We start from the raw sequence: 27,500 nt of genomic DNA on the forward strand, positions 1-27,500 counted from the left end.
ATAATAATAATAATAATAATAATAATAATAATAATAATAATAATAATAATAATAATACACATTTATATAGCGCTCATTCTCGTGAAAAACACAAGCTCTGGGCACTTTACAATATAAATATCAATTTTAAGTGAAAAAATAAAAAAATAAAATAATAACAACAATAACAATTCATAGCCAAATCAAGGATTCATATAGAGTCAAGAAAAACAAATACAGTAAAAATGTGTCTTGAGATTCTTTTTAAAAGTAGGTAAAGACTTGCACTCCCTCAGACCACGTGGTAGTTCATTCCAAATCTTGGGGCCGAAACAAGCAAACGATCTATCACCAAATTTTGTTCTTGATCTTTTTTCCGAAATTTTCGTTTGGTCATTACATGATCTTAAAGTGTAATTTTCAAATTTACACATGACCACGTGATCTGTGAGATATGCCGGTGCTATACAGGCCAAACACTTATAAACAAGACACGCTGCTTTGTAATATGTGCGCTTTTCAATGGGCAACCAGTGGAGAGAGGCCAACAAAGGGGTTGCATGATCAAATTTTTTTTTGCCAAAAACTAATCTTGCTGCACTGTTTTGCAGTAGTTGCAATTGTTTAATAGAAGCCTGAGGCAAGTTGACAAGCAGCGAGTTACAATAGTCTAGTTTCGAAAAAATGAGGGAAACAACCAATGTTTTACATGTTCCAATTGCAATATACTGACGGATCGAACTGATTTTCTTCAATTGAAAGTATAAAGATTTACAGAGAGCAGAAATGTGAGCTGACATTTTCATTTCTGAATCAAAATAGACACCCAAATTTTTCACAGTCTTTGAAACTTTGATCTTTTCACCCCCAATCAACACCTCAAAATCATCATTCACCTTCAACTGCCCTCTATTTCCCACAATCATCACTTCTGTTTTTGACTCATTCATTTTCAACTTGTTTGCATCCATCCACTCTTTCACATCCGTCACACATTCTTCCACACGTTTCACAATATTTTCGAGATTTTTAGTTTTATCAGTAGCATAAAGTTGCGTATCATCTGCATAGAGATGATAGCGCAGCCCATGACCAGTGATGACATTAGATAATGGAGAAGTATACAAAACAAAAAGAATTGGACCCAAAACAGAGCCTTGAGGAACACCAAAAGACAATGTATGTTGACGAGAAAGTTTATCTAAAATCATAACCTGTTGCTTTCTGCCATCTAAATAAGATTCAAACCACTGCAAGACAGTCCCAGACAAGCCAAAGGTTATATTAAGTCGTTTAATGAGAATACCGTGATCAATAGTATCAAACGCCGCCGAAAGGTCTAACAATGTCAGAAGAGAAACAGAACCTTTATCTAAAACATCAAGCAAATCACTCGCAACACAGCACAGAGCAGTTTCTGTGCTGTGGTAAGAACGATAAGCTGACTGAAATTTTTCCCATAGATTGTTTTCATGGAGATGTTGTGAAAGACGTCTGAGTACAACTTTTTCAAGGATTTTAGAAAGAAATGGCAGATTTGAGACGGGACGGTAGTTACTAAGGTCATTTACATCGAGATTTTGCTTTTTTATGAGAGGCTTTACAATTGCATGTTTATAGATATCTGGGACTTGTCCTGAGATAAGTGACTGATTTATAATATAAGTTATGCAAGGTAACAATTCAGGAAGACATAATTTCAAAATATTAGTTGGTAAAGGATCTAAATCACATGACTTCGAGGAAGATGAAAAAATTATTTTAGAAATTTCTTCTTCAGTTGTTTCTTTAAAACAAGAGAATCCCTGTGAACCCGAAAAAGGGTGGAAATTTATATCTTCATTTTGCACGAGGTCCAAATTGTTCCGAATTTTCGATATTTTTCCCGAAAAGAAATCTGAAAATGCATCCGGCTGCTTTTCTACCGGGATATTAGTGGGTAGACACATGCCCTTTTCTTCCCCTAAAAGTTCCTTTGAAACAGAGAAAAATTCCTTAGTGTCCCTCACTGATGACAGTTTTGTGTTATAATAGTTTCTTTTTGCTCTTTTGCAGGTGGTTTTATACTTATGCTTTTTTGCTATATATATCAGCCGGTCAATCTCAAGGCCCGATTTTCTCCACGATGCCTCTGCATTCCTTTTTTCCCTTTTGGCAGTTTTTTCACTCTGGTTAAACCACGGAGACGGTTTCCTGGAATTTATTATTCTAGTTGTCTTTGGCGCATGCCTGTCGATGACGTTGCGCAGTACCTCTTCTGTTTTCTGTGCTGATGGTATATCCATTCTTCCTAGTTCCTCTGACAGATTGTTTTTGAAGGAACTAATGTCTATTTTTTGGTATCCCTAGACACTATCTTGACTTTCTTTGCTTTCTCTTTGATGCATTTGAGAGTTGCCAGAATCGGATTGTGGTCTGAAATTTCTTTTTTGATATTTTTAATTGATTCAACAAGCGAGGGTGTGTCAATGATGAACCAGTCCAAGATGTGCCCCAATCTTTGAGTTGGAGAGGTCACTAACTGAGTGAGGCCATGTTCATTCAGCATATTTTTTATAATTTTAACGAGACTATTCTGATCAACATCAAACTGAATATTAAAATCGCCGATATAAATTTTTCGCTTATTTGATGTGTCTTTTGATACAAAATCTGAAAATTCGTCAGCAAAATCATTCTGTCTCAGTTTGTTCTTTTTGCTTGGGGGTGGTCTGTAGATACAAGTGATTAAAAATGAAATTTGAGGGTAGGTCAATGTGGTTTGGACACACTCGAAACTTTTGAACAAAATTGGCCTGTTTTGTATTTTAGACGAAAGAGCGTGTTTGTATATGATGGCGATCCCCCTCCTGATCGTCCATTTCTTGGGAACGATTCCATCTTGTAGCCGGGAGGTGTCATTTCTTTCATTATAGGTTCATCACCGAACTGACGCAACCATGATTCAGTTATATATAGAATATCGATATCGTGTTGATCTATGACATCGATTATATCGAATGTCTTGTTTCTCGATGACTGTGCGTTAATATGGCCAATACAAATGTTATGATTTCCATGACTTGGTCTTGTGTCATTTGTCAATATTTTTGTTAACGTCTGTGGTGGTCGAGTTGAACGATGACAGTTCACTGGACGTCGCGGGACTGTTGTTTCAATTACATGTTGTTTACGTCGACCACCACGTTTACAGACAATCTTTTGTTGATTGTAATGGTGTTCACGTTTGAGGTCGGAATGTGTGTTTTCAATTTGTAAACAATAAAAGCGCAGGGTGAATAAAAGTCCAACGACAGCCGACAGTAAAAATTGGTTGTGAGAACGAGTAAAAATGGCGGGGTCTTGGTGAAACATTGTAAAATAGTCCGAAACAATTTCGATAAAAATGATGTCAAAACCGTATAAAATATAATTAAAGCAATATCACAATGGTATCTTACGTGTTGTACAAAAATCCTTGAATAAAAATTGAATTGAAATAAGACGTGTAAATCCTTGAAATCGGTAAAAATTGAAGAGAAATGTCACAACAACAAAAACACGTCTTGCCTGTTAGGCAACTACACGCCTAATAATAATAATAATAATAATAATAATTATTATTATTTTTAAAAAATCAAAAAAAAATTGAGCGTTTATATAGAGCAATATCCACTTAACGTGCTCAATGCGCTTTACAACAGCAACATTTAACATGTAGGACGAGACATGACGCCTGTTAGGCGATATTACAATTTTTCGGACAAAGACAACGCTGTTAACGGCCAGGTACTCATTTTACACCTGAGTACGGTGAGAGAATGTGAGTAAAGAGTCTTTTCCAAGGACTCAACTATGCGCCGAGCGAGGCTCGAACCCAGGACCTTCCGATCCGAAAGCGAGTGTCATACCACTAGACCACATAGCCGCACAAATAATAATAACAATAATAGAGTCTAATAATAAATAAACCAAAATAGATTTTTAAAATAATAACAATGATAATAATAATAATAATAATAATAATAATAATAATAATAATAATAATAATAATAAAAAATAATAATAAAAATAATAATAATAATAATAACAATATCGATGATAATGATAATAATTAAAAATAAAGTAACAAATAAGTAATAAAAAATAAAATTGAATAATAATAATAATAATAATAATAATAATAATAATAATAATAATAATAATAATAATAATAATAATAACAGTATCAATAACAACAACAATAACAAAAGTAATAACAATAGACACATGCGTAGATTTTTCTGATGCACAGGACTTGGGTCCCACAGCGGGGGGGGGGGGGGGGGGGGGGGGAATAAAGCGATTAGGTAGGTTGTGTGTAAGTGTGTCACACTGTGTGTTTGTATGTGTGTGTGTGTGTGTGTGATATAATAGAGTGAAGGGGAACTCAGAGATAGAATGATGTTTACTTAGAATAATGGAATCATCGACGGCTAGATTAATAAATGAGAACAATGACCATTTGAGAACGAGAAGTTGAAAAAAAACAAAAAAAAAAACACAGGGGATTTGATACTACGTGTAGTAAAATTGTTTTGTGGGCACAGACAGGTAGTAATCTGAAAAGAAATTTGGATATAAAAAATATAAATATAAATAGCTTACCTTGTTCCGACGAAAGCTTTGGTGCCTTGGGTTGAGAATGGGAAGTTTTGACATCCTCATCCTTTGTCAAAGTGTTGGTGTCATCAAGTTTCCTCTTCCTAGAAGGAACACAATTTTGATCAGAACGAACCGATTCACTAGATACTGGTTCACCGTTACTGGGCTGAACATTTAAGTCTCGGTTGTAGGTAGGGAAAGAAGACAAGCTTCTGGTACTGGTCGACGGGGCTGAGTGATGGTCTACACTGGGAGGTCTGGAGTTTGAAGAATGGGCGGATGATCTGGAGTCTGCACTGGGATGTGCAGCTGAAGGTTTCGGTGCCTTATTGCCGTAGAAGGTTGGAAAACGTTGGGCTGCTTCTTTTCGAGCGTTGGGAGTTTCTCGTCGATGGAGATACGATACCCCCCAGTCTGGCAGTTTAAGGAAAGAAAAAACATGGCCTAAAAAATCTCGGGTTGCTTTTGCGCTGCCGTCATCGTCAGGAACCTCGACTGCCACAGGTGGTTCGGTGTCGGGCATACCAAAAGCATCATCTATTGCATCTTGGGTGTGCAGTGGTGCTGGTGGAACAGGGTCGTGAGGATGAATGAACGGAGGCGTGGATGTTGGATCCATGTTTAATAGGATTAGGTAGAGTTTTGTTTAATGATTTAATTAAAATTAGAGGTGAACCCAAGCTTGTCAATGAATACTTAATGAAGGTGTAGTTAGAGTTATTTAAAATGAACAGCTAGCATAACTCAACAGATCAGATGTAGATGGAGTCCATAAATATCAACACAATGAATTCTCCTTCCTCTAACACTAGGATTGGAAGTCAAAACTGGTGAATCTTCGACACAGAAATATGTAAGTCCAACACTTATCTCCAAGAAGTACACAAATCACTCCAAGAAATTTGACACATTAGGCAAAGTCCAACTCGATGATGATAGAATAAATTGTCGTGATGAATTGAATCGTAAAATTAAAGAACTTTCGAATTCGATGTGTTCGCATTGAATCTCAAATTGAAAATGAAGTTAAGATTACCAAAATCTTAGACATCGGTTCAATTTTTTGGAAATGAAACAGAGGGCAGTAGAGACTGACCAATGAGAGCGATCGGTCAGTCAGAGGCCCCGCCCATTCATCAGTGGCCTCAGGTGGTCACAAGGTGGTCACCAGGTGGTCACCATGCCGGCTTACCTACACTGATGAGGTGTATTGTTATGTAAGTTAAACAATGACTTTGACACTATTGTATTGTGATTGGAGATTATCTCTATGGGCGGGGGAGGTTGTGGGGTATGCCGGGGTGGGGGTAGAGGCAAGGAAAGTTGCTGTTTATTTTACCTTTCTACCCCCGTCCAAAAGAAAACTGAACTTGCCTTCTTTGATTGGGGATTGAACCCGAGACCACATAATCGGCTTTGTGGTCTTGTGGTGACGTATAACACTCGGACCGTGAGGCGTCTGTTTTGAGTTCCAATCTAGGCGGCGTAACGTGAGTCCCTGGAAAAGGCACATTAAAACCCCCCCCCCCCCAAAAATGGGCTTTTATATAGCGCAATATCCACTAAACGTGCTCAAAGAGCTTTGCAAGGGGTCCCTAACCAACAGCAACACGTAACATGTAGGACGTGACAAATGACATAGACAACGCTGTTAACGTTCAGGTACTCATTTTACACCTGAGTACAGTGAGAGAATGTGAGTAAATAGACTTTTCCAAGGACTCAACTATGCGCCGAGCGAGACTCGAACCCAGGACTTTCCGATCCGAAAGCGAATGTCATACCACAAGACCACATAGTCGCACAAAACTAAAAAAAACAATTGAGCTGTTATATAGCGCAATATCCACTAAACGTTCTCAAAGCGCTTTACAAGGGGTCCCTAGCCAACAGCAACACGAAACATATAGGACGTGACATAACGCCTGTTAGGCGATATTACATTTTTTTCGGACAGAGACAACGCTGTTAACGACCAGGTACTCATTTTACACCTGAGTACAGTGAGAGAATGTAAGTAAAGAGCCTTCTCCAAGGACGCTCGAACCCAGGACGTTCCGATCCGAAAGCGAGTGTCATACCACAAGACCACATAGCCGCACAAATTACTCATATTCTGTCACTGTACTCAGGTACAAAACTAGTACCTGGATGGTAACAGCGTTGTATGTATCACAAAATAAATATAATATCTCCTTGCATGTGTTATGACTTCTCCTACATGACAAGTAATGCTGTTCGCTGGAGACACTTTGAAGAACGCTTTGAGATATTGTACTATATAGAAAAAAAAGAAAATAAACAACTACGCCCTTTCGCAACGCCACCGTGGCTCAGCCGTACGGACTTTGCTTCGTACCCGACGGTACCGAGTTCGATCACACGCCTCGCCGCTGCGCTGTGTGGCCTTGAAGAAATGACCTAGCCGTAGCTCAATTTGCGGCGCTGCGCTGCGGCTGACGCCTGGGTTATTCCAGTCTCTCCCTGGAAGAGACCATAGAGATAAATTTTCCCTATGGGGTGAATAAAAGGAATTTTTTTTTTTAAATTTAATTTATGTTTGTATCCCATTGCCTTGGCATGCCATGAAGGAATATAGATAACCATCAAACAGGATGTCGGATGTTAACAGGAATCATCCATGTTGTCCAAGTGAGCAAATCGGGGGTAAATAATCTTGCCCAAAGGAAAGAAAATAAAAGTTCTCGGCGCATAGCTAAGTCCTTGGAAAAGACTCGTTACTCACTTTATCGCACCGTACTCGTGTGTAAAAGGAGTACTTGGCCGTTATCATCGTTGTCTCTGTCGGATAAAAAATTATCACCTAACAGGCATCATGTCTCATTCTTTACGTTACGTGTTGCTTTTGGTCAGGGACCCTTTGTAGAGCGCTATGAGTACGTATGGATATTGCGCTATATAAAAGATCAACTTAAAACATTTTTAAAAATACAAATTCTTCGTTCCATAAGTAGACCTAAACCCGTAATCCAACAATTAATTTGTGACACAAACCTGGGGCGTTTTGACTCATGACGGACAACGTGGGGTAATAATTTAATCCTATTCATTTTTAATTGATTGTGTGTCGCGAACTTCGTCGTCATTGTCACCAAAAACAACACACCGTTGTCGCGTGTCTTGTCACTATCGGGGTATTTCTTTGATTGGCCGGTGAGTAGGTGGCAATGTATATTTATGGTCACAACTACAGGCGTGTCAATCCCAAGACAATCAGAGACTACCTTATGTGCTCTATCTTTATTTTGATTTCCATTGTAACCGGGAATACTCATTTGGTCATAATATTGGTTGTCTTGTTAGGAGGAATGGAGGAGGGGGGGGGGGTAGGGGGAAAGACCGAGAAGAAATCCAGAGGGAGAGAGAGAGAGAGTTAGAGAAAGAAAGAGAGAGAGAGATGGAGAAAGAAAGAGAAAGCGAGAGAGAGAGAGAGAGAGAGAGAGAGAGAGAGAGAGAGAGAGAGGGGGGGGGGTTGTTTGTGTGTGATATGATATTGTCCAAGATAGACCAATCTTGATATCGTTTGCGAGATGATCGCGTGGATTAGGTGTTGTCATGTCACCAAGAGGAGCAGGGTTCAAGCCCTGATTTTAGGATGGACCTTGATTCTCCTTCAGCAAAATATCTTTACCTTCATTAATAAACTCTCAAAGCATGACGTCTTCCCAGAGAACCTAGCAGTTAAAAGCGTTGTCTCTGTCCGAAGAAAATGTTATTTCGCCTAACAGGCGTCATGTCACGTCCTACTTGTTAAGTGCTGATGTTGACCAGAAGAAGAAGAAGAAGAATTTTGTTTCGTATAAAAGGACTAAACAAGAATGGTACGAGAAGCTTTATGTCTCAAAAAAAAAAAAACAACAAAAAAAAAAAAAACCCAACAAACACAAACAAAAAAAAAAACAACAAAAAAACTAACATACGAGGTTTCACTGCTTTCCTTTTAGATTTTATTTATAGCAACACATCACGATATAGTGTAAAAAGTTAAAAAATAAAAATAAGTTATCATAATACATCTTTTTATTAATCCCGAGAATTATCTTTTTTAAATGTCTTTATCATATGTAAAAAAAAAAAACAAAACCAAAAACCAAAACAAAATAAAAAGCGAATACATCCTGGTCATCAAATTGTACAATATGAGCTATTTTAGGTTTTTCTCAGGTTAAAGGTGAAAAGAAAAACCCAACCCCCCCCCCCCCCCTCTAAAAAAAATACAAAGCAAGAAATTGAAAAAAATATATTCCTAAATTCTCCATCACTGGACCCCATGTGTAAATTAAATACAATGTCGTATCTTCCCGGCCATCTTGAGAAAAAATTATTGAAATCTCCACTACACTTCATTATACCGAGCGTATAGGTCGAAGAGATAAGGCATTGCTCTTTCATCCTAAGAAACTCAGGTTCGAACCACGTGCCGGAATTTCACATTTTTCGTAAGTATGAAACATGTCGCCAAATCTATTTTATCAAGGTCCATAATGGTGGAAAATTATATTTAATGTTTACTGTATTTTGAACTCAGAAATCAACATAAACATTTCAGGACTAACTATCTCTAAGATTTTACGATATCATACATGTCACTATATTATAACCCCTGAAAACTACGATTTTTTTTCCATTTTTACTTTCTCTTTGCCAGCCATTTTCAGGGTTTTCCCCAAAACTTCACACCCAACTAGCACAAAAATAGATTTTTTATCACTCAAAAAAATAGCAGTGATGTTCTTGCGATAGGGAATGAGATTAGCGGAAGAGTAGCGTCCCATGATTGGATGTCACCTTACAGAGCGAACGTCAAAATGGTTTTGCGCATGCGTCTCTCTCGTCCTCGCTTTCGGTGAAGTGTCTCATGTCGCACAACCAACATGACGTTCTCTCTCTAATAACTTTTCCGCTCGTGCCTTCTAATCAAGGGACGCTACTCTTCCGCTAATCTCATTCCCTATACATAATTTCTTTAGCAAAACATGCTCTATAACACACTTTTCAATTTTTAAAAATTTGTGTGATGTACAAAAGAAATTTGAATAAGAAAAATGTTGGCTGTATCGTAACAGATGTGACGATTTTCCTATTCGTGGTAAGGAGAGGGTTAAAGCTGACAGGCCTGGCAATGCCTCGTCGCTTTGGCCTTCTCGCCTCAGAATAAGATTCGATTTCAGGTGAAATTGCTACCGGTCCCTCTCTTGGGGGGCGAGTGCTTTGCCAACTGCAGAAAATAGCTAAATGTTATCGTTTTTTTTTATTGTGTGTGTAGATTACAAAGGACATAACAATTGCTTGTTACTCTTTTGTTAGAACGATCAGTCTCATGCAAAGTACGTTGACACTCTCATTCGGATCGGAAGGTCCTGAGTTCGAGCCTCGCTCAGCGCATAGTTGAGCCCGTAGAAACAGCTCTTTACTCACCGTACTCAAGTGTAAAATGAGTATCTGGTCGTTAATAGCGTTGCCTCTGTAGAAAAAAATGTTATTTATCGCCTACAGGCGTCATGTCTCGTTCTACATGTTGCGTGTTGCTTCTTTTGTCTGTTGTGGATTGCGGGACGTAAAAAAAGCGACGATGAATGATACTTATTGACGACCAGCATGTATTTAGACTAGAAAATAAGATGCCATCACTCTGAATCCAGAAAATAATTTACATAATGTATGTATTCAGTCCTCTGGAAAAAGGGGATTGGGGGGGGGGGGGGGGTGTTACACTTCCAATGAAATAGTAACCAGTTTCTCGAGACAAATCTTTCGTTCCCTATTCAGTTCAAGCGTGAGAGGACACGACAGCTGCCACAAGGTCTTTCTTGTAGTCTTGCCACTTTCTGTTGATGTTGATTTGTTCTCGTAAGGATGAAGATGGTGGAAAGACCGTCACCTGAGAATGAAAGAAACAATTTTGTTTTTCGTATATTATTGCTGAGTTATTAAGTGGAAAATAAATAGTCCCTCGGAGTCATTTGGGCCATAGAGCCGGATGTTATCCTAGTTTCAATAGCAGCAAACGGACGGTAACAGTTGCTTGCTATCTTTTGGATAGGACGCTAGTTTATCGCAAAGTACTTTTCGCCATATTTAATACACATAGCTACCCAACTACTGCTGGGTGGGCAGGAAGGGTGGTGTCAGTAAAAAAAATCCACTTTACCAGGGATCGATCTCAGTCCCTTTGTGTGTGTGTGTGTGTGTGTGTGTGTGTGTGTGTAGTGAGTACTTAGCACCCCATGATTTGTAAAGATGAAAGTGATTTTCACTTAAAATAGTCAATCAGATTGATTTTATTTTTAGATCAGTTAATCGGTTATAGTAATTAATCTATGTGTCTATCAATCTTTCTATCCGTCCGTCCGTCCGTCCGTCTGTCCGTCCGTCTGTCCATCTGTCTATCTATCTATCTATCTATTTATCTATCTATCTATTTATCTATCTATCTATCTATCTATCTATCTATCTATCTATCTATCTATCTATCTACTTCTATCTACTATCTATCTATCTACTTCTATCTATCTATCTATCATCTATCTATCTATCTATCTATCATCTATCTATCATCTATCTATCTATCTATCTATCTATCTATCTATCTATACTATCTATCTACTATCTATCTATCTATCTATCTATAGCTATCTATCTATTTATCTATCTATCTATCTATCTATCTATATATCTATCTATCTATCTATTTATATCTATCTATCTATCTATCTATCTATCTATCTATTTATCTATCTATCTATCTATCTATCTATCTATCTATCTATCTATATATATATCTATCTATCTGTTTATCTATCTATCTATCTATCTATAATAATCTATCTATCTATCTATCTATCTATCAATCTATCTATCTATCTATTTATCTATCTATCTATTTATCTATCTATCTATCTATCTATCTATCTATCTATCTATCTATATATCTATCTATCTGTTTATCTATCTATCTATCTATCTATAATAATCTATCTATCTATCTATCTATCTATCTATCTATCTATCTATCTATCTATTTATCTATCTATCTATCTATCTATCTATCTATCTATCTATCTATCTATCTATCTATCTATCTATCTATCTATCTATCTATTTATATCATTATATCAGTCCTAATTATCTACACATATTCACTTATGCAATATCAATATATGGGAGAGAAACTGATAACTTACAATCTGTGAATTATCGTGAAGTCGTTTGAAACATTTCGAAATTAATGAACAAATATGAATAACACTGATTCGGTAAAGTTCAAATTTCTAAACACGGAACGTTTTGGACTCAAAACCCTATATCAGCGAATAACAAAACAAAATGTGTTTTTTTTTGTTTTTTTTTTTTGTTTTTGTTATTAGCTAAAGAAAGCAATTTTTATTTTCCCGAAACTTTCCGTCCGTGTTTGGAATTTTTTTTTTTCAAAGCTTAATTATTCAATTTTGTTCATTACTTTTACAGCTTCTAAACAGCTTTGTATCACTGAAACAATTAAAAACCTTTGTTACTCACAAGATCGCCAGCCACGCGTAGTGACTTGATGTTGGCGTGGCTCAGAAAAAGCTGCTTGGACACGAGAATGCACTCCACACCACCACTGACCACAGTCAGGGGTGGGGCATCCACACCTGCCAGCATCTCTAAACCCTGTGGAAGGAACACCATTGACGTCACTCAGCTTTTTGATTTGATTTTTAGACAGCTATTTGTGACTCTTCACCTCAAAACGGTATTAAGTCGGGTTGGTTAAGAGGTTGAAAGTTGAATTTATAGCCAGAAATATCAGACTTGTGTTGAGTTTGTGTTTTATTGAGGAGAATGGATACCATGTTTTAGGGTGCTAATGCCAACAATTTATAGTTTTGGACCAGTTTAACAATTCGGTTTTTAAGCATCTGGTTCGTTCCGACATAATACCGTTTTGAGACGATGGGTGACATTTTAATTATTGATTGGTTCTCACTAAATTCTACCAATCAGATCATAAACGTTTAAGATCACTCATAGTTTTGTCTGTTGGTACGTTCAATCCGGCTGGCGGATATTGTGAGTATTTTAGTCAAACCCTTAGCATCAATACGAGATCCCAGTGGTCAATATATATCTTATCAGAACAAGAAAAGGCATTTTTTTTCTTTCTAAAAAGCTAATTAAAATCTTAGGTTCAAACAATGCGACGTTTTCTTTCTCATTGTGTCAAATAGTCAAAAGTCCATCTCATGTGTAAGTCAGATTTCAGAAATTTAGGTAAATAAAGATATATAGAAAATATAACACGTGGTCTGTGCGGCTATGTGGTATGACACTCGCCTTCGAATCGAAAGATCCTGGGTTCGAGTCCCGCTCTGATCGACACATAGTTGAGTCATTGGAAAAGGCTCTTTACTCACATTCTCTCACCGTACTCAGGTGTAAAATGAGTACCTGGCCGTTAACAGCGTTGTCTACGTCCCAAAAATATGTAATATCGCCTGACAGGCGTCTTGTCTCGTCCTATATGTTATGTGTTGCTGTTGGCCAGGGACCCCTTGTAAAGCGCTTTGAGCACGTTTAGTGGATATTGCCCTCAACAAAAGCTCAAGTGTTTGTTTTCTAGTTCTACTTACGAAGACATATCCTTGCTTCAGGGTGGCAACTTGTACAAACTCTTTAGCATCCTCATTTAACACTCGCCAAAGCTTGCTCTGAAATGAAGAATTTTGACAACCCATTTTGCTGTTAGATTGTAAAAAAAAAAAATAATAATTAGTTTTCATATAGCGCAATATATCCAATAGAAGTCTCAAAGCGCTTTACAAGGGGTTCCACGCCAGCAGCAACGGTTATCATGTAGGAAGAGGCATGACGCCTGTTAGGAAATAATACATTTTTTTCCGGAAAGAACAACGCTGTTAACGCCTGGTACTCATTTTACACATGGATACGGTGAGAGAATTTGAGTGAGGTGCCATATTCCAGGGACTCAAATATGCAGCAAGCGAGCTTGAACACAGGACCTTCCGATCCGAAAGCGAGTGTTATACCACTAGACTACATAGCCGCACAATATAGTAGAATAAAATACTCGTATAACCAAATGTGACCCATCGCCCTAAAACGGGATTATGTCGTCGTTATACAGATGCTAATAATAGATTTCAACAATTTTGAAATTTTAATTTTCGACTATTTATTAGATTCAAATATATCAACGTGTACATATAAGCAGGTCTGGCATCCGAACAAACTTATGGGCCTAGTTTAACATTGTTGTAATGGACATATTTTACGTCAATTTTTTTTAGATTTCCCTTACAACAATGAGCCCATAATGAATTGGGTGATCAGACCTGTAAATAAGTGCACGTCGGATTCTATCCTTTCTCCTCAATAAATCATTAATTAAATAACCATCGAATTTTGGTTTATGTACTAGAAACTTGACTTTTTAGATTTTGCAGCTCACGGACATAATACCATTATGAGACAAAAGATTTTCAACATTCTGTCTGTCTTTGTCTAGGAATGGGATTACTTTGTTTTTTCCTGGCCCTGACCTGATACCCTGGCTGAGAAGGACACAGTCAAATGTATAGTTACTTTTGTGAAGATGATATTTTTTTCCTTGTAAATCATCTCTCTGTTATGCACTGTGTTATGTTTAGTTTTATGTATTATATATGATTTGTAAACATTTGAGTGTATTCCTATTAGTGGGGACCTGTGCTTGTGTCTGGATGAGACTTTTAGGTGATCTCAAACTAAGTACTTTGACGGTGTGCTCTTGGAATCTACATCTGTTCCCTATTTGAACCAATTCCCCTTTGTCTTACTTTTTCTTCGGGGCTTTAATTGTAATTCTAGAACTTTCTACTATTCCATTTTTCTTCCTTTCTACTGGCGCTGATATGACCTTAATGTGTTGCAAGAGCCGTGAAATCCTTAAAAACAAAACAATAAAAACAAATGAGACAATAGGTCACAAATGAGTTTGAAAGAATCATCCTTGGCAGATAGATGGGTGTGAACAAGATCTCGATTTCACCTGGAATCGATCTCGGTCCCTTTGTATGTGGAGCCAGTGCTCTACCAACTGAGCTATTGGGGATGGCCTTGATATAAATAATAAATCAAGAAAGATTCAATGAATTATTAGCTTTTTATACATACGATACAATAGCGTGCCTGTGTGTGTGTGTGTGTGTGTGTGTGTGTGTGTGTTTGTACATTGTATATGTATTGGGGGCGGTTCCACTATAATAATATTATTATTATTATTACAGCTGAAACATGTCAAAGTTTTACTTTTCTTTATAGGGGACATAACTATCAATGTCTAAAATGTATAGTAGCAATACTTACTTCCCTTGGTTTTCCAGACTGCTCTCTCGCCACTGAAACAAACGAACAAAACCCACGTGATCAATCAAATTCTTAAGGCTTATCATTATATTATCATCACCATCATCATCATTATCATTATCATTATCATCATCATCATCTATTCATCATCATCATCATCATCATCATCATCATCATCATAATCATCATCTATTCATCATCTAGTAATCATCATCATCCTCATTGTCGTCGTCGTCGTCGTTGTCGCCGTCGTTGTCACCATCGTTGTCGCCGTCGTTGTCATTGGTAATCAAAGATGTGTGAATTAATACAAATTACATAAAATTCACTCTATTCACCATAGGAGAAATTTTTCTCTGGGGTCTATACAAGGGAAGACTGGAATAACCCAGGCGTCATCCGCAGTGCAGCGCATCAAACTGAGCTAGAGCTATTTGACTTACTCAAGGCCACGCAGCGCAGTTGCGGGTGATCGAACTCGGTACCTTTCGGATACGACGCAAAGACCGTACCGCTGAGCCACGCTGCTTCCCCCCCCCCCCCCCCCCCCCCCAGTTGGCCGACGGGTTGTGTATTATGGAAACAGAATCTATATATATCCATTTAAAATGTCCAGTTTAGAAATTAATCTTTATAAACAATATCAGATGGCAACACGCCGGGCAGCTTATCTTGGCAATTGCATTGTCTTTGAAAATATCCAACTGAAAATTTAAGGAGCAGGCACTGGTGTAAGAAAAAGATCTGGAAAAGTATGTATGAAACATTTCTGTTTTTGTTTTTAAGGGTTTTACGGCACTTGCAACACATTAAGGTCGTATCCCCGCCAGTAAAAAGGAAGAAAATGGGAAAGTAAAAAGTTCTAGAATTACAATTAAAGCACTCAAAAAAAAAAGGAAGACAAAGGGGAATTGGTTCAATTAGGAAATAGATGTAGATTCCACAATCACACCATAAAAGTACTTAGTTTGAGATCACCGAAAAGTCTCATCCAGACACAAGCACAGGTCCCCACTAAGAGGACTACACTCAAATATTTACAAATCATAATATATAATATGTAAACAAATAATAGCACAGTGCATAACAAAGAGATGATTTACAAGGAAAAAATATCATCTCCCAAAAACGAACCATACATTTTAATGTCTCCCTATCAGACAGGGTATCCGGCCAGGGTCAGGACAAAACCAAGTAATCTCATTCTAAGACAAGACAGAGAGTGAGTTGGAAAACAGATATAGGGGGATAGAAGACACAGTAAGTACCTCCCTGCCCACTATGGGAGGCCAGGATCCCCACCCAGATGTATGAAACAGTGCCAGACAAAGCAAGAAAAATAATGTAAGAAAAAAAATATTCCCTCAAAAATTAGCATGCCTCAAGACAGGGATGACTTTTTTTTCTTTGTATTTTTCGTTCTTGCCTTGTCTAAGACTGTTTGAAACACACACACACACAAACACACACACGCACACACACACACACACACACACACACACACACACGTTTTCAAATCTTTTTAAGTAGTTTTTACCAACCTGCTGATTTCTTCCTGTTGCCACACAGTTTAGATGACCAAAAGTTTTCTTCTTTAGGTTGGGTAGCATTATCTATCTTGTTCTGAAATAATAATGACATTATTTGGTAAAAAGATAAGGTAAGATATCCTTTATTGATATTCTATCGAAATTATAATTTAGTCTCACATCGATATGTAACAAATCTCCACATACTAGTCATTTATCCATTCATTCAATAGACTTTAAAAACAAAACAAAAAAAACAACAAAAAAACAAAACAAACAACAGCAAACTAATAAATTATAAACATTCTAAAATAACATATTTGTTTGTTAATGAATTTCTAAAAGTATTAATTATTAATTAATTAGAGAATATAACTTGTATTCTTTGTTATTGTTTCTTTTAAACAGATTAGATATCTCAATCTTGAAAGGAAAATAAATATAGTCATGGCATTTAGTTATATTCCTATAGGCATAATTTCCGGCTATGTGATCTTGTGGTATGACACCTCTGTCAACGGCCCGGTACTCATTTTACACCTGAGTACAGCGAGAGGATATAAGAAAAGAGCCTTTTCCAAGGACTCAATTATGCGTCTCTCAAAATATGTCTCGAGCTCTGTAACTTCTGGTCCGAAGGCGAGTGTTATACCACTAGACCACGTAGCCATCCAATTGTTTGTTAATAGTTATAAATGTCACTGTTAATATTTAATAAGAAACTGTTTAAAACTATTGCAGGAGAGAAAATACAAAAAAAAAAAAAAAAAAAAAAAAAGAAAAAAGAAAAAAAAGAAAAGTAAAAGAAAGATGCATAAAAGACGATTTCGTCTATATAGTATGAAATGGAAATTGGGCAATCTATTTTGTATGAATCGGAATGAGTTTGAATGTAACTTGCTTGAAATATTAATAAAGTATATTGTGAAGGCTGAAAAAGTGCTTTATACCAATATTCAAAGTGATTCTAAGTTGTTAGATGCTACGGACTGTAAAAACTAATTAACAAAAAATGGATATAACAGCTTCGACATGAACAAAAAAAAAATAAATAAATAAATAAAAGAAGAAAAAAAAAACAAACAAGAACATACATTAAACATTTTGAGTTCAAAACGCTTCTTCAACTAATAAAAAAAAAAATAATAATAAGAACATGAATGCATCACTTTAAAATCCAGACAAACGGTAGAGAAATACTTGGCTTGTCTTGTCCGCTAGTAAAAGGTTCTACTTGCGGACAACAATGCGAAATATTTTTCTCCTGTCTGCCAGGTGTTTAGTAAATGGTTAATGTTTTTTTTTTTTGTTGTTGTTGTGATTTGCTGAAGAAGGGGTTTGAGCTGAAAACCGCCATGTTTGGTATTTTGTCCTATTTTTGAAGCTGTTTTTTTTCATGTTTTATTTCTTACTTGATACCGATGTTCACATTTTTGTAAGACTCACTATCTCCATCCTGTTTTCCTTTTCAAGCTTATCGAAGACGTTACTCATTGTCTTGCTGCGATTCTTGACAAAAGCTGGAGTATCGGGTAAAGGTGAGTCGTCGACACGGACTTTGCTTCCGGTCATGGGCTGAGAGTAGAAATACACATTTTCATTTATCAAAACAGTCAAATTGATTGACTAAATGGCAACAACAGATTCTAATGGTTTTCTCTCACACTTAAAGATTAAAACTCATCCTTCAAATACCTTACCGGAGTTTCGTCTCCCTACAGAGTTTGAATGTCATGGACCGCCATTCTTCACGCTCAATGGCCATTACCGTTACTGAGCAGTCGATTATCTTTTTGCCAGTTGTTGCCTCCACATGTCTTATCCAGGAACGTTCTTGGCTTGCCCCGTGCCTTTCTGCCAGCTACTTTTCCCTCTAGCATTGATTTTTAGATGGTGTTGTGTCTCCAGACGTGCCCCAAATATTTCAGTTTTCTCATTTTGATTTTAGCCAACAGTTTTCTGGACCTTTGGTCTGCTGCATCAATAAGAACCAGAATTTTTTATTTCTTTCTGGTCCATGGTACTCTCAGAATTCTGCGGTTCATCCTCATCTCTAAGGCATCGATTTTTCTTTCTATCTCTTTCGTTATGGTCCATGTTTCACAGGCATACAGGAATGTGGACCATACGTAACAGATAGCAATATGTACTTTTGCTACTGTTAATGTTTTTATGCTAGTGAGGCTCTTTCTGATTTTCATGAAATTTATTTTGGCAATGCTAATCCTTCTTTTGATCTCTGCAAAAGAGTTGCCATCGTCTGTGATGTATTGGCCAAGGTATGTATAAGCCTGTACTTGTTCTATTGCTTTTTTCTACTGTTATAGACCGAAAAGCAATAGAACAAGTACGGGCTTATACAAATATCGATCTATTAAAATGAACCTATCTTGTCAAAAACTTTCAAACTTGGGACTTCCTTGAATACTCATTGTCCCAGTTTTGAGAGTTTTCGACAAAATGAGTGTTTTTTTGAAACTATTTTTGTACATTAAAATCCTTTGCCTCAAACAGGTTCTACAGCTTGCTGCATTTGTTATTCTCTGCGCATTGGCATAATTAAAATGGGATAAAACAAAATGTGAAAGGAATGCGACACACAAAATATACTCTAAGAGTAAATCATAAAAAAGCAGCCATTCACAGCCGTCAGGCACGTGGAATCTATCACGGTTTCTAACGTGTTAAACGAACAATAGCAATTCATTGCTATTATTTGGATAGGACATTAGTAGTCTATCGCAGGGTACCCTCCGCTAGATCTTATAGACCTAGCTACCAAATTACTGCTAGGTAACAAGGGGGAGGGGAGATCTGAAATTTGTTTTTACTTCACCCAGAATCAATCTCTGTCCCTTTGCATGTGAAGCGAGTGCTCTATCAACTGATCTATCTGGAACCCCAACAAAGCATGAACTCTACTGGGTTTTTTTATATCTGTTGTTGTGTAAAATCCCCACCCTACCTTTACAATCATTTTCCCGACATGCCTCTCCTTCAGAAGAGTGCTCTCCAAGGCAGACGTAATGGCTGAAACTGATTCTGTTCGAGATGAATTCTTTTCTGGTGATACCAAACAGAAAAAAAAAAAGAACTGAACTGATAAAATAGAAGAAACAGTAATAGGGATTCAAATATATTTTAAAATGATTCTTGAACTATAGAAGGAGCAAAATTTACGTCACTCAACTCTTTGTTATTGTTTAAAGTCAGCTGTTGTTATGATTAGTTCTCATTAAATGCTATCAATCAGATAATAAACGTTCAAGGTTACAAATAATTTATGTGTGTTGGTATGTTATCTCAGACTGGTGGATGTTGCGATTATTTTAAATAAACTCGTAGCATCAATAAAATTCCCTTGTCTTAACACATTCTGCAGCTTGCTCCAGTTTTGTTTGGTGTGCATTTGGCATAATTTAAAGATTTTAGATAAACATTTTCTAAATCAATTCCTCCACCCCCCCCCCCCCCCCCCCCCGCCCCTTAAACCGCGTCGAGCACATTTGGTGGAAAATGCATCTTTCATCATAGGTTACATCCCTTATGCTCAAGTATAAAGTGTTTATCACAAAAGAAAGATATGCGTCTTGATTAATTTAAAGAAATGGGAGCAAACGGTATTTATTTTTTCTTGGCTCTCCTGTACAATTTACTTTCTTTCCCCGATATATACGACTCTTTGTCTTAAGACGGCAGTTTTGCCTGAAACGATAATAAATCAGCGTAATCTAAATTATAAAAATTATAATATTGTCAACAGAAACTATGCACAAGTCGACCTTGTGTTCTTGCTGTGCCAGATCTTTTCCTGTCGGCGTGCAGAGGGAATAGGTTTTCTACATCACGTGATATTGGCGCTTGCTTTTCATTGGCTGCATCGAACTTCTTGTATGATCCGAGGAGCTGACACTCTCCCTTTAGATTAAATAACAAACAAAAAAAAGAAGGAATATCTCTAAATAAGTGTGATATCAAATCAAGAAATGAATGAATAAATAAATGAATAAATAATTGAAATCCCCTTTATTCATCGCCAAGGGAAAATTTGTCTTTAGAGTCTATTCCAAGGAAAAACTGGAATAATCCAGGCCTCAGCCGCAGTCAAAGCGTCGCAAACTGAGCTAGGGCGAGGTGACTTGCTCAAGGCCACACAACAAAACAAGGCGGGTAGTCGCACCTGGTGCCTTTTGGGTACGTTGCAAAGACTTCCAATCTTGGAATAGACTCTAGAGACAAATTTCCCCTATGGGATGAATAAAGGGATTTTAAAATTTATTTTATCATATATACCAAGCTTCACGCATCACGTACCGGGTACGTATTCATCACATGATCATTCTGGTTATACGTAAAAATAGTGCCGACATGCGATTTTTGATTGGATGTCACAAAAGAATCATTTCCATAAGCCATACAAAAATTGTACAGGGACACTATTTTTTACTTATAATGAGAATGATCATGTGATAGATTTGTGATATGTGATGCGTGATACGTCTTATCTGCTAAAGGTCTCTAATGTCTCAACACTTCCAATTGTAAGTCTTGAAGGTAAAAGAGAGATTCTGTAGTTAGACACGAGGCCTGCTGTCACAAATTCAAGACTTACAAATTAAACCAACAAGACAATCAATCCAGAACAGAGATTATTCGTAAGTTAGTGCGCCATGTGGTTTAGTTGTATGACACTCGCCTTCGTACTGGAAGGTCCAGGTGTTCGACTCGCTATGAGCGACGCAAAGTTGAGTCTTCGGGAAAACGCTCTGTACACATCATATTCTCTTACCGTACATGGCCGTTATCTTGGTTGGAAAACGTGTAAGATCGCCAAACAGGAGTCATGTCTCGTCTTACATGTTAAGTATGCTAGGGATTCCTTGTAAAGCGCTTTGGGGACATTTTGTGGAACATACGCCGTGCTTTTTAATTTTAAAAATAGCTCTTTCTTTTAAATCTAATGCTATGCATTTGGAAGGTAAACAAACTCACCATCATGCTACATTACAAAATTAAGGATCAGTTACAGGTGTAAGATAAAGAGCTGAACAAGTCTAAGTGTGTATGAAAGGTGCCTGACAAAGCAAGAAAGAAAACTACAAGAAAAAAAAATATTAAAAAAAAGTCAGTCTACCTGAACTGATTTTTTGGGGTTTTGATTTTTTCTTGCTTGCTTTGTATGGCACATTTCATACACACTTGTTCAGTTCTCTATCATGATACATACAATAATAGATAAATAAATAAATAAATAAATTCTGAAACTTACCGACTTGACCAGTATTAGAAACGGACAGTCATTGCTATTCATAGAGATCACACATTGTTTACTGCAAAGAAAAATGAAATGACCATACTGCCGAATAAATATTTTAGAAAAGTTCTTATTTAGATCTTTCGGAATTAAAACGTATATCATCGAATATATCCTATGCCTTTCACTGTGAGTCCGTACAGACAACAAACAGCTATTTCTTTCAGTAGATTTTTGACCAATCAAAACACGGAATTTGTCACACATCTTCAAACGTATTTGGACAAGAATGGTTGGTTATTTATAAATAGTATGACGTTGACGTCACTCAGGTCTTTGTTATTACTTTTTGCCATCAGCGTTTATGAGTAATTCTCACTAAACTGTGTTAACCAGACTATAAACGTTCAAGGTTACACATAGTTTTGTGTGTTGGTACGTCTTAGTTCCGGATGGCAATGTTGTGAGATTCTTTGCCAAGCTCATAATATCCGTAAACGTTTTTGGTTCTATTCTTTTCATCAAGCGGTAGAACAGTTGGTATTTTACTTAGACACACACATATACTATCGATAGATAAACGTGTATAGTTTGCAATGCTAACCAATCACGGCCTTTGTTTACATTATGATGACTATGCGAGAGGCGTGGTTATCCTTAGCCATCGTTAAGTTATAGCCTGAGACTGAAATCCAAAAAGACTGGCATTTTGACGTCATTATTTGGTACTTGCACCGCCTAGTGAGTTGTCGTTAGTAGTGCTGATGGAAACAAGTGGTCCCATTGGTTGAACTATTCAATACAACTCACGATTTGTTTTCTTTTGTGGCCAAAGACTGGCATTTTGACGTCATTTTTTGGTCAGTGGCAGGCAAGATGGCTATGTGGCCTTCGATGGCGACGGGTTATCTCGGTGTCTATTGAGCAGAATGAACAGTAATCCAATTATAGATAGAACGAAGATGACGTCACTCAAGCCTTTGTTATTGTATTTTGCCATCCGCGTTTGTGAGTGATTCTCACTAAACTGTATCAACCACACTATAAAAGTTCATGATTACACACAGTTTTGTGCGTTGGTCCGTTATACTTCCGGATGGCAATGTTATGAGCTTCTTAGCCAAGCGCATACTATCTATAGACCAGTAACAGATACATGATTCAATGTGTAACGTCTTACTTACGGGAAGTATTGGTAGAAGAAGTGACCGGGATTTGTGTAGAAAATTTCTTTGGGAAATTCTTTGAACAGTTGGTGGTCTCTGATATGGCAGGTTTTGTCAAAGGATACAGACAAGAATAAATGAAAGAGCATCTATATCATCATCATCATCATCATCATCATCATCATCATCATCATCATCATCATCACCATCATCATCATCATCATCATCATCATCACAATCACCATCACCATCATGTATCATCATCATCATAATCGTCGTCGTCGGCATATTATTATTATTATTATTATTATTATTATTATTATTATTATTAGTAGTAGTAGTAGTAGTAGTAGTAGTAGTAGTAGTAGTAGTAGTAGTAGTAGTAGTAGTAGTAGTAGTAGTATCATCATCATCATCATCATCATCATCATCACCGCCAACATTTTCAAAATTCTATGTAAATAATCCGAATATCAAATAATCTTAAAATAATGTATGTAATAAAATAATGTCTTAGCAGTAAAATCAGGTTTTATAATATTATTATATGACAAGGGACTCACATGCAACATTTGATGTTTTCGTCCCTTTGTTGAAATAGCGGTCTTCGAACAATCCTGTCAAAATCCTGTAGATAAGAAGGTAAAGGTGAAGAGATGCATGTAAATAATTGCTATTGCTCTTTTATTTAGACGAGCACATAGATGCATGGGATTTACAAATGTATAAACTTAAAGATAGTATGCACTTGGCTAAGAAGTTCACAACATGGCCATCCGGAAGTATAACGGACCAACACACAAAACTGTGTGTAACCATGAATTTTTATAGTGTGGTTGATACAGTTTAGTGAGGATCACCCACAAACGCGGATGGCAAAATACAATAACAAAGGCTTGAGTGACGTCATCTTCGTTCTATCTATATATTATGTCAAACGAATGTTGATAGTGGAAATTGTACATGTACAACGATGTTATACTATATTATGGCACTGACATTTAATAATCCTATATTTCATAATGTGAAACAGCGATATGTACCAAAAATGGTAAAATTAACAATGTATGTTGTTTACATATCACTTTGAAAACTTACGATATCGATGCATAAAGATTACAGAGACCAATTAAAGGTTTTTAAAGTCTGCTAATGCTTAAACGATATTTTTTCTGGCTGTAAATTCAATACAGAGGGAAATTACAGCAACATCGTCGGATGTTATAAAACCCTGTAGAAAAGGCAAACATTATGCATCATACAGCTAGATAAATTATCATTTGGTTAAAAGAGAGATATGCACCCCGACGTGCATTTTTTCAGGTCTGATAACCCATTCATTATGGGCTCATTCTTATAATGGAAATCTCATAATAATGACGCAAAATATTGTCCATTACAACAATGTTAAGCTAAGCCTATATAGTTGGGGTCGGATGTCAGACCTGCATATATGTACACGTCAATGCAGCCGAATACGAACAAAACGCCCTTTTTAACAACATTCAAATATGGACGAATTATGATGAATTTCTGCAGGTCTGATAACCCAATCTTTATTGCCTTCTTGTTGTAATGAAAATACACTCAATCCAGCTCAAGCCCATAATATGATTCAATAGTCTGATGTCACGTCGCCTAGGAACGAGCAGCTTGGTTCTAAACAAAGAAAATTGGTACTTTTATTCTTTATGCTGGCTAGAATGTGTTCACATGTCATGAGTTCAGAACGTATAAAATCAAAACATGATCAGATTTAAAATATTTTTCTCCTCTGGATATACTTTTATGCTCGTCGGAGAAGTATTTCATTAGGGCGTCCGCGATTGTTCCGATAGTTTAGAACCAGTTACCATGCGTCATTACGAGGGAAGTGACGTCACGACTGTTAAACCCTTTTGCGTATGGATATCAGACCTGCAAAGAATAATAATATGTGCAACGAGGGTAGAACGGATTTACCTCTTTATAAATGACAAGTAATTCGGTTTTAGATTTGCACACAATCGTAGCTGTCCGAAGGCGTCCTTCCAATAAGGCAATCTCCTGTGAATGAATTTACACACATTTTGTTATGCACTCATACATCTCTGGTAAAGCGCTTTGAACACTGAGTGAATATCGATAGCATCAGAAAGAGGCAGTAACGGTTTCTGGGACATGTGTGGAGAAGAGACGGAATAGAAAAGTTGGTAACATCTGGGATAATCGAAGAAAAGAGAGATAGAGGAAGACAAAGAATGACTTATTTAAATAACCTAAGAATAGCCAATGTGATTTTAGAAGCAACACAGATTTCATGCGCACCGCAGAGGATCGTGATTCGTGGAGACAGAAACTTTTTCAATTCACATCATAGTTGACCGTCATAGCCATTGGCCACATGGAGCCGCCGTTTATCCCAATTTTTACAGCGTGAAACGGACAATAGCAATTGCTTGCTACCCTTTGGATAGGACGCTAGTTAGTCTATCGCTAAGTACTAGCCGACCAGCCATCCAATCACTGCTGAGTGGGCAGGAGGGTCAACAAAAATCCCGACTGCACCCAGGTTCGATTTTTATTGAGTGTGAAGCGAGTGCTCTACCAACTGAGTAATCGGGATTCTATAAGCAAAAATGACTGCAAACTTCAATCCACGAGTTTTACAAAACTGAATAAATGCTTAGCGCTTTATGCTTAATTAGTAGATTTTTTTAAAGTTTTAAAAAAATCCCGCTAACTTTGTAGTTCTTAATAAATAAATCTATTCCCAATGTTTATGAGATAAACAAGCCGAGAAATACAACTTCATTTCAATATGCGTGTTTTTTTGGGGTTTTTTTTTAATGATGTTCTTTCAAACGGTGCCAGACAAATCAAGAAAGAGAAATGCATGAAAAAAAAAAACACCACAAAAGAAAAAATCATCTGTCTCGACTGATTTTTTTTAGATGTTTTTCTTTTTCTTGCATTTTTCTGTCTTGCTGTGTCTGGCACCGTTTCATACACACTTGTTCAGATCTTTATCTTATTCCAGTGCCTGCTCCCTAATTTCTCAATTTTGCAATTAAAAGAAGACAACAGTATCGGTAAAATTTAATTTAGCTTTTATTGAGATTTTAAATAGCTCAAAATAATAATAATAATATAAAATCTTTATTGTCCAAATAAAAGGCAATTCATGTTAGGCAAACAATGCTATACGTACTCAAAGCGCTTTACAAGGGGTCCCAGGCCAACAGCAACACTGAACATGTAGGACGGGAGACATGATACCTGTTAGGCGATAATACTTCTTTTTTTTTTTTTTTTTTTTGGTCAGAGACAGTTTTGTTAACGTCTAGATACTCATTTTACACCCGAGTACGGTGAGAGAATGTGAGTAAAGCGTCTTTTCCAAGAACTCAACTATGCCCCGAGCGAGGCTCGAACCCAAGACCTTCCGATCCGAAAGCGAGTGTCATACCACAAGACCACATAGCCGCACAAAATAGGCAACAATGCGCTTTGTAAAGACGAAAATAGTTTTAATTATTTATTATTATTTATTTTTCATGAAATAAATGTTACTTAGATTTTGTTTTTGTATGCATGCTTATTATGTATCATGTAGTTTCGTGATTTTTAATTTTGTTGTTTTTAAACATTTTTATTTTTATTATGTAAAACGCTGCAGAGCACGATTAACGTGGATGTTTAGGCGCTATATAAATTCATTATTTACTATTTACTTTTTACTAATTAGATAAAAAGGTGCGACAAAGTACACAATCTCATTTTAAAAAAAAGAGAAATACCTACCCCAAAACACTCTCCCCTGTCCATCATTCCTATGGTCTGTATAAATGTCTGACCGGTGGTCTCGTTGGTTTGACGGACGTTGACCATCAGGGATCCAGAAAGAATCAAATAAAAACAGGAGGGCGGGTGACCTTCTTTCAGAATCACAACTCTCGGATCGTAACTGGGGAAGATTTGAAATCAGGTTTTTCATGTACAAATCTCCCGTCATAGGACATATAAATATAATAAAAATAGGGAATGCGATTCCGTGAGGACGAAAGACGCATGCGCACAATCAACATGGCGTTCTCTCTCTAATAACTTTTCCGCCGGTGACGTCACAGACTATGGGTGACGTCCAATCAAGGGACGCTACTTTTCCGCTAATCTCATTCCCTATAGAATTCCCTTTATTCATGTCCAAGGGAAATTATTTGTCTTTAGGGAAGACTGGAATAGCCCAGGCGTTAGCCGCAGTGCAGCGCCGCAAAGTGAGCTAGTAGGCAGGGTAAGGGGATTTGCTCAAGGCCACACAATGATACGGGTAGTCGAACAGGGTACCTTTTGGGTACGAAACAAAGACCGTACCACTGAGCCACGCTGTCCCCAAGGGCATGGAACCGGAGTTTTACCCGTTGTCTAACGCGTGAAACGGACAATAGGAAAAAACACACAAAAAAAAACCCACAAAAAGCATGAGCTTTTATATAGAGCATTATCCACTATATGTGCTCAAAGCGCTTTACAAAGGGGCCCCTAACCAACAGCAACACTTAACATGTATAACGAGACATGATGCCTGTTAGGCGATATTAC

At 37.1% G+C, this 27,500-nt stretch overlaps 2 protein-coding genes across 2 annotated transcripts in view; both read right to left on the reverse strand.

The window, feature by feature from the left end:
* LOC144970003 (uncharacterized) overlaps positions 1-5,604 on the reverse strand; it is a 20,213-nt gene extending 14,609 nt beyond the window's left edge. The window contains exon 1 of the mRNA XM_078909144.1: positions 4,606-5,604. Coding sequence (XP_078765270.1) covers positions 4,606-5,221 — 616 coding nt within the window. The 5' untranslated portion in view covers positions 5,222-5,604. The remainder of the gene's footprint in view (positions 1-4,605) is intronic.
* Positions 5,605-10,269: 4,665 nt separating this feature from the next.
* The window catches only part of LOC144970004 (uncharacterized), a 25,743-nt gene continuing 8,512 nt past the window's right edge, over positions 10,270-27,500 (reverse strand). Inside the window, exons 7-19 of the mRNA XM_078909145.1 lie at positions 26,703-26,865; positions 24,882-24,965; positions 23,483-23,547; positions 22,938-23,015; positions 21,769-21,829; positions 20,282-20,417; positions 19,465-19,562; positions 17,946-18,074; positions 16,512-16,593; positions 14,971-15,002; positions 13,236-13,313; positions 12,142-12,276; positions 10,270-10,504 (exon numbers count right to left, since the gene is read on the reverse strand). Coding sequence (XP_078765271.1) covers positions 10,394-10,504; positions 12,142-12,276; positions 13,236-13,313; positions 14,971-15,002; positions 16,512-16,593; positions 17,946-18,074; positions 19,465-19,562; positions 20,282-20,417; positions 21,769-21,829; positions 22,938-23,015; positions 23,483-23,547; positions 24,882-24,965; positions 26,703-26,865 — 1,252 coding nt within the window. The 3' untranslated portion in view covers positions 10,270-10,393. The remainder of the gene's footprint in view (positions 10,505-12,141; positions 12,277-13,235; positions 13,314-14,970; positions 15,003-16,511; positions 16,594-17,945; positions 18,075-19,464; positions 19,563-20,281; positions 20,418-21,768; positions 21,830-22,937; positions 23,016-23,482; positions 23,548-24,881; positions 24,966-26,702; positions 26,866-27,500) is intronic.

The sequence above is a fragment of the Berghia stephanieae genome, chromosome 4, assembly GCF_034508935.2.
Source record: "Berghia stephanieae isolate SIO BIC M18660-M18661 chromosome 4, UCSD_Bste_1.3, whole genome shotgun sequence".
In the NCBI taxonomy this organism is placed as follows: Eukaryota; Metazoa; Mollusca; class Gastropoda; order Nudibranchia; family Aeolidiidae; genus Berghia; species Berghia stephanieae.